The 15,982-nt window shown below is 37.2% G+C and overlaps 1 protein-coding gene across 3 annotated transcripts in view; it reads left to right on the top strand.

Moving 5' to 3' along the window:
- The window catches only part of LOC119258826 (NEDD4-binding protein 2-like 2), a 79,749-nt gene that overhangs the window by 13,500 nt on the left and 50,267 nt on the right, over window positions 1-15,982 (top strand). For 2 of the 3 annotated variants that reach the window (XM_037527145.2, XM_054701884.1), the window contains exons 3-6: window positions 1,767-1,891; window positions 6,832-6,920; window positions 7,297-7,373; window positions 10,598-10,742. In XM_037527145.2, the coding sequence (XP_037383042.1) occupies window positions 1,767-1,891; window positions 6,832-6,920; window positions 7,297-7,373; window positions 10,598-10,742 (436 nt within the window). Of the gene's footprint in view, window positions 1-1,766; window positions 1,892-6,831; window positions 6,921-7,296; window positions 7,374-10,597; window positions 10,743-11,940; window positions 14,010-15,982 lie in introns of those variants that run through there. The other variant, XM_037527144.2, reaches the window with a different exon arrangement.

Here is a 15,982-nt window from a genome sequence, read left to right as displayed (position 1 = left end):
AGCTGTGTATTTCAGCACATCAGCCTCTACTCCTCCTCACTCTGTCTCTGGTGAATCCTCTCACCCCCACCCCATGCCTCTGGCCTGTACCCCTGTTCTCATATGCATAAATAAATAAATATTTTAAAAAGTAGTTTGTTTTAATAGAGATATTTGACATATAATAGATTCAGGTGTATAATGATTTGATATTGTGAAATGATCACCACATTAAGTCTAGTTAATATCCATTACCAGCATCATTATTTTTTTTATGATAAAAGCTTTTAAAATTTATTCTTTTAGCACTTACAGATATACAATACTGGTATTATTAATTGTAGTCGCTGTGCTATGCATTACATCTCCATGATTTATATATTTTACAACTCTAAGTTTGTACCTTTTAACCACCTTTACCCCTTTTCACACCCCTCCCCCCCCCAAATCACCACTCTGTTCTTTGTATCAGCTTGGGATTTTTTTTTTTTAAGATTATTTATTTGTTTGTTTGTTTGTTTGTTTATACAAGCACTGGGTACAGTCAGAAGGGCAGGAGGGTGAGAGAATTCACCAGAGCCAGAGCGGGGAGCAGAGCAGGCAGAAGGACCGAAGTACACTGCTGAGGGGAGCAGCGGGCGGCAGGAGAGGTCTGTGCGCCATGTGGGACCCTCCTCCGGTGGCCAGGGAGCAGCCGGGGATCGAACCGGCGCTGCAGAGGCTGCGGGTAGCTTCGCAAGCCAGCGCTCAACCGCTGCGCCACTGGGGAGGCCCAGTTTGGGATTTTTTTTTAAAGATTTATTTATTCATACATACAAGAACTGGGGTACAGGTCAGACGCATGGGAGGGTGAGAGAATTCACCAGAGACAGAGCGGGGAACAGAACAGGCAGATTGAGTGAAATACACTGCTGAGGGGAGCAGCAGGCAAGACAGGAGAGGTCTGCCATGCCATGTGGGATTCTCGCTGGCCGGCCGGGATCAAACCCGCGCTGCAGGGGCTGTGGACAGTTTCACAGCGCTGCACTCAACTGCCTGTGCCACCAGGGGAGGCCCCAGTTTGTGATTTTTGTTGGTATTTAATATTTTTATTTTTCACATGTACATGAGATCATATGGTATTTACCTCTCTGTGTCTGGTTTATTTCACTTAGCATAATACCTTTAAAGTTTATCCATGTTGTTGTAAATGGCAAGATTTCCCTTTTTTATGGCTGAATAACATTCCTGTGTGTGTCTCTGTACATGTGCATACACATATACACACACATTTTCTTTATCCATTTATCAAAAAAAGTTTTTTGATACGGCTATAATTATGTGGATTTAAGTGTGAAGTGATAGTTGAAGTCTAAGCTTTTTTTTAATGATTTATTTTTATTTATGCATATAAGAACTGGGGTGTAGGCCAGAGGTGTGGGGGGGGGGCTGTGAGAGGATTCACCAGAGACTGAGTGGGGAGCAGAACAGGCAGATAGATCTACTGAAATACACTGCTGAGGGGAGCAGTGGGCGAAGACAGAAGAGGTCTGCTGGGCCATGTGAGCCAGCTAACTCTTGTTGCAGTGGCTGGTGATAGATTAATAGTGCTGAGACTTAACCCCTGCGCCACCAGGGAAGTTCCGAAATCTGAAAGCTTTTTAAGATAGTTCAGTTCCTGTGCTGTATTTTTGCTATATACTTACAGGTAAGTAAAAGAAATTTATTTAATAGCCATTCCTCTGTAGCTTATTTCTGATGGTTATAGGTTTTATAAATAGCACCTTTATGATTTCTTTTATTAACAGAATTCTGCTTGGTCAGAGTCGTGATGGCATTGTGTTCAGCACTGATGACTATTTTCTCCATCAAGATGGGTACAGGTATAATGTTAATCAACTTGGTGATGCTCATGACTGGAACCAGAACAGAGGTTTGTTTTGTGTCTATAATGGCATAGACTGTTTGACTAAGAGTCAGAGGGTGTGGGTTTTATTTTCAAGTTAGACTTGGAGCAATTTAGACAGTTGAACAGCTGCTTTTGCAAGTGAGTTAAACAGTTTTAAAACTCAAGTTTTTCCTGTTAGAAGCAGTGATAATTATACTTGCCTTGCATAATCATGGTTTTTATGAAAATCATAATTTGGGTATTTAGTAAACTGTAAATAGTTTACCAATATAAGCTGGTAAAAGAGAGTTGCAGGGCATTTTGATAGGCTTTATTTTATATCTCGAATAAATTCAGAGACCTCTCATGCTACAATTAGGTATTCTCAAAAAAGCTTTTTTTTTTTTTTTAAAGATTTATCTTATTTATTCATATAAGCACTGGGTACAGTCAGAAGTGCAGGAGGGTGAGAGAATTCACCAGAGCCAGGGCGGAGAGCAGAACAGGCAGACTGACGAAATACACTGCAGAGGGGAGAGCAGCGGGCGGCAGGAAAGGTCTATGCGCCATGTGGGACCCTCGCCTGGCAGCCGGGGATTGAACCAGTGCTGCAGAGGCTTCGGGCAGCTTCGCAGTCCAGCACTCAACTGCTGCACCACCAGGGAGGCCCCCCAAAAAACTATTTTTTAAGGAGTACTGCTGTGTTTCCTAAGGTTTAATATAATGCCAGTGAATAATTAAGTTTTTCTCATTAATATTATTCTACCAAAAAATCTACTTGATTATATATATTTTTTAAAGATTTATTTTTTATTTATACAATAGCTGGGGTATAGGCCAGAGGCGAGGGAGGGTGAGAGGATTCACCCGGGACCTAGTGGGGAGCAGAACAGGCAGAATGACCAAAGTACACTGCTGAGGGGGGCAGCGTGCAAGACAGGAGAGGTCTGCTGTGACATGTGGGTTGCTCCCTGGCCAGCCAGGAATTGAACCCACGATGCAGAGACTGTGGACAGCTTCACAGCTCTGTGCTCAACCCGCTGTGCCACCGGGGAGGCCCTTAAATTATATTTTGTAGAGGCACATGATAGTTTCTTTTCACCTTGGAATAGTGCTTCTTAACTATGGTGCACATTTGAACTACTTAGGATCCTTGTAAAAATATATGTATGCTTGTGTCTTAGCCCAGAGATTGTGTTTTGTTTGTTCTGGAGTGGGCTGTAAGCATTGACATTTTTTAAAAGTCATCTGGGTATTCTGATGTGCAGTCAGGATTGCATATTATTGATCTAGAACTATGTAAGCAAATGCATATAAGTTAATTTACTTTTAAAAAGATGAAGAATGCAGTGATGATTAAATTGTTTTTGTTATGAACATTCTTAAGTCTTGAGTAGAGAAATTACAATCAATCCCATATACCCACCCATCAGTCAGAATTATTATCAGTATTTTGCTGTATTGACTTTTTCTATCCTTTTTGTTCCCTACCCCCTTAATTTGCTGAGGTATTTTAAAGAGGATTCTAGTCATTTTTTTTGTGTGTGTGTGCATTTCTTTTTACTTAACTGCAATGCCTTTTTTTTTTAAAGATTTATTTATTTATGCATATAAGAGCTGGGGTACAGGGCAGAGACGGAGGGGGGGAGGATTCACCAGAGACAGAGTGGGGAACAGAACAGGCAGAGACTGACTGAAACACACTGCTCCAGGGAGCAGCGGGCAAAACAGGAGAGGTCTGCTTCACCATGTGGGTTACTCCCTGGCTGGCCGGGGATCGAACTCATGCTGCAGAGGCTGTGGTTTGCTTCATAGTGCAGTGCTTAACCCTTTGCGCCACCAGGGAGGCCCTGCAGTGCCATTTTTTAAGAACACAATTCCATGAAATCTTGAACTATCCAATCTGTAGAAGGACTTTCCCCTATTGTCATAAATAATCTCCTTACAGTTTTTTTTTTTTTTTGCTTGAATCAGGGTCCAAACAAGGTTCTTGGGGGCACATTTAGTTTCTTGTTTCTTTATATTATATAAATCTATAGCAATTCCTCCCCCATCTCTGCCTGCCCTCATGCCACATGCTCTTAACCTGTTGCAGAAACTTGCCTTGTCCTGTCAAATTTTCCATAACTATTCTTTATTTATCAATTATTTTCTTGTGGTAACTATTTAGCTTGTTGCCTCTTTTTTTCCAGTTATTTCTTTAAATGGAAGTTAGATCTAGTCTGGAGGATTTATTAGGTTTAAATTTTTTATATTTGACAAGCAGATACCTAGTTGTCCTAAGATTGATCTGTATCTTCAAAGAGACAGCCTACTCCCTCCTTTGTAAAATTCCCTATCAACCTTAGTATCGGTAGTGGTTATATTTAGCAATGAAATGTTTTCTGGATGAGCTCAGTGTAGCAAAATAGTGATTTTTTAAGTCTGTCATTCTTCCTGTGTGTAGTAGTGAGAATTCTTCTGTCATGGAGCTCTTCATTTCAACTATAACTAGCAACTAGCAGTACCCAGGTGAACATTATATATAGGAAAAGCAGAATAAATGTATTCCTTTTTTATTATCAATTTTTAGAGTAAGGCATTTCAATGAGGATATTTTTGAGTAAAATGTTTCAGATCTATTTCAGTGCTTAGTTTCACAGGAAAATTTAAATGTGAAGTAAGTTTGATTGTAAGGCTAATTCCTGGTAATGGTTCGTTGACTTTCAACAAATATATTAGAGAGGCATAAAGATTTCAAAAAATATTAATTCCTTTTGATTTCTAAAATTGCTTCAGAACATTATTGCCCAGATCAAGTAATGATGGCATAGCAATTCCAAAAATGTTTGAAGCGTAAAATTAAGGGGAATAGGTTGATAGTGGCATGAATAGAGCCAGTAGGCTGAGCCAGTGTGTGATTTTTGTATTGGGGAGTTCGAGTAAGACATTTTTTCTCTTTGTAATACTAGTCTAGAATATTTAATTAAAATGTTTATGCCATGTAAATTTTAATTGCTGAACTATTTAGTGGTATCTAGATAAACTTCTGGTTTATTATCAGTATAAAAATATCAACTAATTTTTATGTTCTAGAAAATAACTGGCAATTATTAGATATTTTGAAAATTATAATCATGACTTAATTTGGGGCAAAATTTCCCTTTTCAACAAGTACTTATTAAATGCCTTTACATTCCAGGCAACATTCTGATACCTTACTTTACCCAAACGTTGTATTTGTTTTTCAAATAATCTTAGCATCTGAAGGTTAGTTTAAGAAAATGACTCATTATTTGAGTATTCAAACACTGTTGACTTAGGAGCTCTATTCTCTTGGAGTAATAGAATGTGGTATTAGATGATTATTATTTGTGGAAAGAGGATTACTGCAAATCAGAGAGTCGGTTAATGAGCTCCTCTTCTAGAAAGTAACTTCTTGGAGGTATAAGCATAACTATGAAACAGGAGAATTCTACAATAAGGTTATTTTTATGAAAGGTTTGATCACTTTCTATTTGAGGATGGAATAGTGGGCGATGGTACCATCTTGGTATCCTGTTTATGACCCAAGTTCTATATTTCTTTTATATTCTAGAGATGTCATCCCAAATATGCATTTCATTGTAGTCATCACTGTTTAACCTTTACAATTCTGTTTGCCCTAGATATCTGTATAAATGTTTTCATTATGTAGAAATCAGTGGTTTGTATTTTAAACACCAAGACGACTTCCATGCCATTGCATTTTTTCCCCTCAGTCTTTTAAATCTTATCATGGGTTCTTTTTCTATTTGGTTACACTTAAGGAGTACATACTGTGCTGTTGTCATTAGTATTGGCTCACTGTGGTGGTGATTCCCATTTCACAGGGCAAGAGATGGTGAAGGGGGAGGAAGATTTAGTTTAGAAAAGTTCCTTTCATTTCCTGTCCCAATTTGAGAATCATAGTACTAAGAAACAGCCACAGTCAATTGAACTGTGGTATTTAGTTACGTGATATATAAAGTTTTGTTAGTAATGATAAATCTACAGCATTGTAAAAAAAATTTAAAAGTCTTATTTCAAAAGCATTACATTGCAGATATACTTTTTGATAACTTAATAATTCTTTCCACCTCTTTATATTAACCAAAGTAAGATTATACATGTTGTCTTGTAAGTTGATATTTTCAGTTAACAGTCTCCATCTTTCGATGTCAGTAATGTCGGGGTACATTTATGAAAGTTAAAATCTAGTCTGCATTTTGCTCAGCAGAACACTGCTACGAGACACAAAGTAAGAAAGGGAATCTGATAAAATCGCCATGGGAACCAGACCATGGGTCTACATGACCTAGAGCTGTCAGAATTCTGGAGAATGTGGAAACAGGGCATACAGAACCCAGACATCACTTGAAGGGAAGGCTGACGGAAACCTGATATTCCAGTCAACTCCCCATCAGAAAAGCCTGTGAATATGGATATAAAAAGAGCCCCAAATCCTCAGACTTCTCCTATCTCATGTGCTGCTTCTTTTAGTAGTTTATTTCAATAAATCTGCCTTTTCTGTTCTCCACTCTGTCTGGTAAATTCTTTCACCTCTGCACCTCTGTCCTTACCCTGATATTCCTCCCCGCTACAAATAAGTGTTCACCTCTTCTCATACTTAGACCATATTCCTTTGTAACTTGATCTTGTATTTCCTGTAGATGAAAGTTAGCTCTGGACTGAAGGCTTCATTAACTTTCAGTTCGACAGAATATTTTCCCCCAAATTTCCTTTATAGCTAGTTGGACATAACCAGCATCCAGTCCAGAGAATATACATACATAACATGTGACTATATTTCTTAATTCCCTTTCAGTTTATCCGAGTTATTATTTAATTATTATTAATGGCACTAATATTGCAGTTTTGGTTTAAATATAGAGATATAGAGAATTTCTTAATAATGAATTGTTTAAATTTTATTTATGAACTAGGTTCTAAATTTTTTTTTTTTTTAAATTTACTTGTTATTTCAGCAAAACAGGCCATCAATCAGGGGCGCTCTCCAGTTATAATAGACAACACTAATACACAAGCTTGGGAAATGAAACCATATGTGGAAATGGTAAATATGAAATATGAGTTTTTTTTAATATATGAAATTTAGGTTACTTTGATATTTGTTATTAACACATTTGTCTTTTTCTTCTAAAGAGTTAATGTTCATTTTATTAGTTTTTGAAAAATTGGGAATGGTGATTATTAAGGAACATGCTTATTACCTTGTTAGTCTTGCCTGAACTTAAGGCTAATTATTGGAATATCTAGTAAGTGGTCTGAATATTTTAATAAGGACAAATGTAGCATTTTATTTTAAAAGTAAAATTTTTCTTGTTTGAGCAAAGTTAAAAGTATTATCTAAATGAAATTATTATTTGCTGCCTTCTTTTTTACTTTAAAAAAATATTCTCTGAATTTTTTTCTTTCTTTCCTTTGTGTAGGCCATAGGAAAAGGATACAGTGTAGAGTTTCATGAACCTGAAACTTGGTGGAAATTTGATCCTGAAGAATTAGAAAAGTAAGGCGCTCTAATTTTATTGAATCCTTATCTTTTTTCTTTGTTTTCTTTTTACACAGTTTCTTTACTAGCTTTTGCTTGTTATATCTTTGCTACTTGTGAATAGGGGCTACTACTTTTTACTTTGTAGTAAGAGGAACTTTGACTTAAATTCAAGGTTTTGAGTCCCTTTGCCTTGTTATGTTACTAAATTTTCCTTGGTAAGTGTTTTGGCTACTTATGTGAATACCTACATTGTTTCACAGTGTTATTGGAATGCTAATGGAGATCCAGAGCTTAGGGAAAGATACGCGGTTTTTCCCCTTGGCTTTTAGCTAGACCACTTCTGCATTGCTTTTCCAACTTCATCTCTTTCCTGCTTTAGGTCATATCACCTGTGTGCCTGGTGCTTTCATCCACCTCCCCCTGCTTTTCTCTCTCTACTACTAGAGATTGATAATCCAAAGATTCTTGTAATCAATGTGTTTTAGAATTCAGGTTTTTTTGGGGGAGGGGAGGAATTGCAGAAAGGTAATATAGTACATACACCTAATTGTAAAAACCCCTTAGCAGTGTTGAGGGCATCTTGTCATAATCAAACATCTCATTTTTCCTGCAGCAAATCCTCACCAGTTATTCTAAGTAGAAAAAAATTCAACATAATCTAATGTCAATTCTAGGTAGATTGTGTAAATGAATACAGTTCTGGTTAGATTTGCTGCATATGAGTCAACAGAAAACTGAATGTTCAGAGTATTTTAGATTTCAGAATGTGTAGTTAGGGATTGTGGACTTGTATTATTTTCAGCCCTGCTCTTCCATGTGTGTTTACCTTTATCCCCTTCCCCTCCTGTCATCAGTTTTCCTGACTCTTCATTTCTTTACTTTTCTTCCCCATCCCACCTCCTTTGGCAACTTTGAGATATAATTGAAATACTCACAGTGTACCCATAAAGGTGTACAATTCAGTGGCTATCAGTATACTCACAAAGTTGTGCAACTATCATCTCTTGTTTTAAACCAGTTTTTAACTTCCACATCAGTTTGCCCTCTTCCAGCTCAAATTTGTTATTTGTATAGCATAAGTTAGTTGGGTGTCCAACTAATTTAATTCTTTCCCACTTGCTTTTCATTTCTTTCTTTTTTTGTTTTTATTCTAAGATTTATTTATTTATACAAGCACTGGGTACAGTCAGAAGCGCAGGAGGGTGAGAGAATTCACCAGAGTCAGAGCAGCGGAGAGCAGAGCAGAGCAGAGCAGGCAGACTGAACGAAACATACTGCTGAGGGGAGCAGCAGGCGGCAGGAGAGATCTGCGCCCCATGTGGGACCCTCACCAGTGGCCGGGGATTGAACCGGCACTGCAGAGGCTGCGGGCAGCTTCGCAACCCAGCGCTCAACCGCTGCGCCACCAGGAAGGCCCGCTTTTCATTTCTTTCGGTCCCTTTCTTACCTTTTCTGATTTGCCTGCCATATATTCGTATGTGAAGAGGTAAACTGATAGACTTATTGTCTGGTATTACTTGCCTGCTTAATTGTGTATGTTGCTCCTCAGGTAGAATAAGACAGAAGGTTTTTTTTTATGATTTTATTTATTTATTTATACATACATACATACATACATACATACATACATACAAGCACTGGGTACAGTTAGAAGCGCGGGAGGGTGAGAGAATTCACCAGAGCCAGAGCGGGGAGCAGAGCAGGCAGAAGGACCAAAGTACATTGCTGAGGGGAGCAGCGGGCGGCAGGAGAGGTCTGTGCACCATGCGGGACCCTCCTCGGAGGGAGCAGCCGGGGATGGTACCGGCGCTGCAGAGGCTGTGCGCAGCTTCGCAACCCAGCGCTCAACCGCTGCGCCACCGGAGAGGCCCAAGACAGAAGTTTTTAAAATGAAAGACTTGAGTTATACTGAATAATTGAATTGATGAAATACAGAAAAGTATCAGAGTAAAATAAACTAAAATGTTCTTTGAGATTCAATAATAATTTTTAAATGACTTTTTGTTGTAATTAAACTCACTTATAGAAGAGTACATAAATATAAATATACAGCTTAGCAAATTTCTTTTTTCTTCTTTTGATTTATTTTCTTACATCATTGTTCATTTTTGTACAGTTGTTGTCCCCATAGTCTCCCACCTCCATAGCCCCCATGAACATCACCATATTTCCTTGTACTTTTCCTTCCATTTTGACCACTAGAGCTTGACAAATTTCTTATAAGGCAAATACTTAACCATTACACATGTCATGAGAGTGTTCATTGTATTCCTTTTCCCAGTAGTAATTCCCTGGCAATTATTTCCTTGGTTTTCTATAAAGCATCTTCTTTTTTTCCTAAAACATCTGTGCCATAACACTATAGTTCAATTTTGCCCTTTTTTCCAAACTTCATATAAATGTAATCATACAGTATGTGTTCATTATATCTATTTTCTTTACCTCAAATTAGGTTTGTGGGATATGCCCAGGTGTAGTATGTTTAGTAGTAATTTGGTATTGATAATGCACTTTTAAAATGTAACAGGAGGATTCCCACAACAACTAAAAATTAAAAAAAAAAAAAAAAAACCCTTGATTGTTATAAGTTCTATAATGTCCAGCTGTGTCTTCTATAATTCTCAAAACAATGTCTCATAATCTTTGAATTTGAATGTTAAAAAGGGACAAGATTAATTTAGTGGTTCAGTAATTGAGTAGTAAGGTCTGTGTGAAGAAAGTATAATAGTTAACATTTTGCTGGGCCTCCCCGGTGACGCAGTGGTTGAGCGCTGGGTTGCGAGGCTGCCCGCAGCCTCTGCAGTGCCGGTTTGATCCCCAGCCACCTGGTGAGGGTCCCACATGGCACGCAGACCTCTCCTGCCACCCGCTGCTCCCCTCAGCAGTGTGTTTCGTCGGTCTGTCTGCTCTGCTCTCCGCTCTGACTCTGGTGAATTCTCTCACCCTCCCTCGCTTCTGACTGTACTCAGTGCTTGTATAGATAAATAAATAAGTTTAAAAAAAAAAAAGTTAACATTTTGCTGTGATATATGGTATCCATAAACCCTTTTAAAATGTTATTAAAGACTTTGAGGGAGCCAATATAAATTTTTATGCGTAGAAAACACAGGTAAATGAGATATATATTCTAATATTTATTTGCAAAATAAAATTTAATTTAGAATCTGTACTATTACTCCAAAACAGTTTAATCTATGCAATCTAAGAAAAAGAATTAAAATCCTTTTCTTTTTTGGTAGGAGGAATAAACATGGTGTGTCTCGAAAGAAGATTGCTCAGATGTTGGATCGTTACGAATATCAAATGTCCATCTCTATTGTAATGAATTCAGTGGAACCGACACACAAAAGCACACAAAGTCTTTCTCCTTCACAGGGGAGCCAGGTGGGGAGGCTTTCTAGGCTCACATAATCAAGTCTGTATTACAATTGAGTTGATTGTTTTCAGCTAACACACCTATTGCTTGCCCTTGAAAAAAACCAGTGAGCCTGTCTTGAATTTTAAATAGTTTCAAATGAAAAAGATTGTTCTTTATAAAGAATGTGCCCAGAAAGTTGTTAAAAGTGTAGAAGGGGCCCAGTTGACTATGGTAGAAAACTATGGTGCCTTGGTAGAGGGTTTAATCTGGTTAATATACATATAAAGAGGTGTGAACCCATATGTTGTATACCAACATTACCTCAATTAAAAAAAAATACAGTTTTTAAAAATCTAAAGTGTAAATAAATTTATATAAAATTTATTTTAAATGTTTTTATAATCTTTTGTTATAAACCTTTATTTATTATGAAAACACCTGAGTGGGTAGGAACTAGAATGTTTTTCTACAATTGAATTTTAAACTGATGTAATCTATTTTGTAGATAATGTTGAGCAGTTTTATATAGTTCATACCTAAATCTAACTTTTCATAAGACTTAAGTATTTTTCCTCGACTACCTTGAATATCCAAGAAATGCTGATTTGTATAAGCACCTTACTTGATTCTACTACTTGTAATACAGGTAAATTATGTTTCAGCAAATTCATGTGTGGGACAAAAATATTTTTAAGCTGTAATTAGGGTATCACTTAGGTAAGCCTAAATTCACCATCAAATGTTACATGGTATTTGTATTAATCCCACAGTTTTCTCCATAATAGACATGGTATGTATTTTCATCATGTAATATATAGTGTGTGTATATATATATATATATATATATATATATTCCTCATTCTTCTCAAACCATTTTCTTAAGGACTTCCCAATTTTAGAAAGGGTAAATAGGAAAATTACTATATAATTTTAAAAAGTTCCTCAGGTCACCCATATATTGTATTACTTTTCTCTAATTTAACACAGTTTAATTCTAATATAAAAATACTTTGGATAGTTTATTAGCATTAATTATAAGGTTTGTCCTATAGCATGTTTTAGTTCTCCTACTTAGAATTTTTCTGTAGAGCTAACTATCTCACACTGGATAGACTTCTTTCTTAGATTATGTTCCTTCACTTAAAATTTAAGAATTGAAATGGAAATCGTTTTGGAGATCTTATAATTCATCTTAATCTTTTTTTGGTTTACTCTTTTTTTTAGGAGAAAAACCTCAGCCAATTATATGATATTTGTTAAAAAATCATTATCATCCTTCATTTGTTTTGTGAGCTATTTCATGGCCATTAAACTTTCTCCCTGATAAGCCAATCCTGAGTCCTATAATCTTTATTTGTTGTTTTAAAATCTGCTGTTATTTTTAACTTTTCTTAAATGTTTTCCCAAAACTAAACAGAGTACTCTCAATGCATCACATTTAGTGAGATAGAAATATGATTTCTAATGTACCGTTCAATGCTGTTTATATTTTAATGGATAGTACCTTTATCTTGTTTAGCATATATATGTATGTGTATATTTGTTCATCCTTACTAAATAGGATATAGTAGGAGTATGCTAATTTAGATTTTGTGTATAACTGTTATACACACTCATTTATTGAGTATTTTCATATGCTTTTGTTTCAGAGTGATACTTGGTATTAGGGCTTGTTTCCCAGTATTTTATTATGTAAATTAGCATGTTTTGAAAATAGTACAGAAGGATTTAATTTTGGGAAAGGTAAAACAATTGTTAGATATACTATGTGTCCCCTTTTCCTCTTTTTATAAGACTGTTTAGTTGCTTTTCTATAAGCATGGTCTAAAAATTACTGTTCCTTTTTTGATAAGCGAATTTTTCATTTGTTTTTATTAGAATCCTGTTAGTAAAACTACTTGTGTGATAATTAAATTAAACTTTTGCTATTACTTTCTCTTTAAATTGATAATTTTCATTTTCATTGTTCACTGGTCCAAGAGGATATGTTAGCTTTTTCTTATTTTATATCTGCTTCAAAGTAAGATTGTTTACTAAAGGTTGGATTGTATTTTGTTGTTGGAATGATAAGGTGGCTATAAGTATTTTACATTTGCTTATGTTATCTGATATAGTGGAATTTTCCAATTTTATTTATAGATTAAAATTAAAAAGAGTTGGTGATTACAAAGGATATGAAATATTTGTTTTGCCATACTTGATTTTGTTAGGGCAGAAGTATCTGATTATCTGAGCCTGATTTTCTAAGTATTTATAAAGAAATTCAGTGGCGGTCTCTTTGAGAAATGTTGAAGAAATGTGGTTGTTAATGTATTCGTATCTTGAACAATAGGTTTGCTTGTCTTTATTGAACTTTTATGTAATATTCTAAAATGAATGCAGTAACTGAAAATTATCAGGGCTAACGTTTTTTGTTTTGTTATGTTTTAACATTTGTAACCCATATAAATAGAGTAATTCTTAGTTTATAGAATCATAACAAATTATTACTTAGTTTTTTTACTATGACCATTCACAACAAATATTTAGTAGCAGCAAAAGGCATAGATTTAGTGGTATCATCTTTGGTAATGATTTCCGTTCTCTTAACAATTAAATAAATTGGCATACCAACTTTTTTTTTTAAAGATTTATTTATTTATGCATAGAAGAACTGGGATACAGGCCAGAGGTGTGGGGGCGTGAGAGGACCCACCAGAGACAGTGGGGAACAGAAGAGGCAAACTGACTGAAATACACTGCTGAAGGGAGCAGTGGGCAAGTCAGGAGAGGTCTGCTGTGCCATGTGGGTAGCTCCCTGGCCAGGGATCGAACTTGCACAGTAGCTGTGGACAGTTCCATAGGTTGCGTCTTAACCCCTTGCGCCACCAGGGAGGCCCAGCATACCATCTTTTTGCCCTACAATACTGCAGAAGAATTCCCTGACAACCTGAGAAAAATTCTACAAGTATTTTTCCTAACCATAAAGTGATTCAACAGAAAGATCAGTCATTTTTCATAAACCTTCTTCAAAAGTACTTTGATTCTAAGTGTAATTTAAAAAAAAAGTCAAGTGCTCAAATATCTTTTCAGTTTGAACACAGTATCCTTTTTCGGCAATGAAGAATAGTTGGTACTGATGCATGTCTTCATATAACAGTTCTCTATTTGAAAAATAGTATATATTCAGTTATTGCCTTTTTCAGGTTAAGTAATCTCAATTTTAGCTTTTCCATAGTTATTTTCTGCCCTACTTAGGACACTACTCAAAATGCTGCAACATGATTTTACTGGAAGGAAGATAAATATGAGTGCTTCCCATTTTATTTATTTTTAATTTCTTTAACATTTATTTATTTATTTATTTATTTATTTATTTATTTATTTATTTATTTATTTATTTATTTATTTATACATACAAGCACTGGGTACAGTCAGAAGTGCGGGAGAGTGAGAGAATTCACCAGAGCCAGAGCGGGGAACAGAACAGGCAGACTGACAAAGTACACTGCTGAGGGGAGCAGCGGGCGGCAGGAGAGGTCTGCGTGCCATGTGGCACCCTCCTCTGGTGGCCGGGGAGCAGCCGGGGATTGAACCGGCGCGGCAGAGGCTGCGGGAAGCTTTGCAACCCAGCGCTCAACCGCTGCGCCACCGGGAAGGCCCCCATTTTATTTTTATTCCTGTTCCCATTTTATTGCTATTAGGATAAATACCGTAATATGATATTTAGGAATTTGGTCATGTGGACCATGCCTTCCTAGCCAACCTCATGTTTTATTACTCTTTCTACTTTATGTATTCCAGTCCTATGAGCCACCTCTCATTTCCTTCAATGTGCTGATTTTTTTTCTCATCCTGGAACGTTCTGTTTGCACAATCCCTTTCTGTATTCATGCTTTACATTTGAGCTTTTCAACAGTGCTTTTGTGGATGTAGAAGACTTGGGCCAAAGTACATGTTATATGTGCTTTTTCTTTATTCATTTTGACGATTATTTACCCCATTATTTTCAGTCAAGATTGTACCTGTTTTACTCACTATGAAATGATGAGGGCCTCCCCAGTGGCACAGCAGGTTGAGCATTGCTCTGTAGAGCTGTCCGCAGCCTCTGCAGCGTGGGTTTGATTCCTGGCCAGCCAGGGAGAAACCCACATGGCATGGCAGACCTCTCCTGCCTCGCCTGCTGCTCCCCTCAGCAATGTCTTCGGTCGTCTGCTTGTTCTGCTCCCTGCTCTCTCTGGTGAATTTTCTCACCCTCCCGTACCTCTTACCTGTACCCCAGTTCTTGTATAAATAAATAAATCTTTAAAAAATAAATAAATAAGTGATCATCAGCTAGTACAGTGACTGGGCAGGAGTGGTATTATATTCATACAGTAGTGAATAGGAATAGAAAATATGGATTGTGTTTCCTAAAAATTCATGTTGATGCCCTGGCCCCCACTACTTAGACTTCTATTTTTGTTTTTTTAATAGATTTTTTTTAGATTTATTTATTTATTTATACAAGCACTGGGTACAGTCAGAAGCGTGGGAGGGTGAGAGAATTCACCAGAGCCAGAGGGGAGAGCAGAGAAGGCAGACTGACGAAGTACACTGCTGAAGGGAGCAGCGGGTAGCAGGAGAGGTCTGCGCGCCTTGTGGGACCCTCGCTGGCGGCTGGGGATCGAACCAGCACTGCAGAGGCTGTGGGCAGCTTCGCAGCCCAGCGCTCAACTGCTGCGCCACTGAGGAGGAGACTGTTTTATTAAAACCAAACAAATAGACCTCCCTGGTGGCACAAGGGTTTAAGCACTGCACTATGAAGCAATCTGCAGCTTCAGCAGCATGAGGTCCATCCCCGGCCCGCCAGAGAGAAACACATGGCACAGCAGAGCTCTCCTGTCTCACCCACTGCTTCCCTCAGCACTGTGTTTCAGTCAGTCTGCCTGTTCTGTTCCCCGTTCTGTCTCTGGTGAATCCTCTCACCCCCAGCGTCTCTGGCCTGTACCCCAGCTCTTGTGTGCATAAATAAATTTTTTTTTAAGTAGCTTTAGCAAACTAATAGTAGCTTTTAGTAATGGGAAGTGGCATGCTGCTCTAACAGATACCTGAAATGTAGAAATGGCTTTGGACATGAGTATAGTAGAGATTGGAATTTTTGAGGTGCATATTGCCTGGTGATATTATTGATAGAAATGTGGATGTTAAAGGCAATTCTGCTGAAGGCTTATATGTATATATCATATATATATACATATATGATCTTGAGCAGAATGTTGGAAGAAATAATGTTCAGTGTATTTCT

This window comes from Talpa occidentalis, unplaced genomic scaffold (genome assembly GCF_014898055.3).
Source record: "Talpa occidentalis isolate TD23 unplaced genomic scaffold, MPIMG_talOcc4v2.1 talOcc4.5, whole genome shotgun sequence".
NCBI lineage: Eukaryota > Metazoa > Chordata > Mammalia > Eulipotyphla > Talpidae > Talpa > Talpa occidentalis.
Note: the sequence above shows the minus strand (reverse complement) of the source record. Positions and strands in the feature narration are given on the sequence as shown.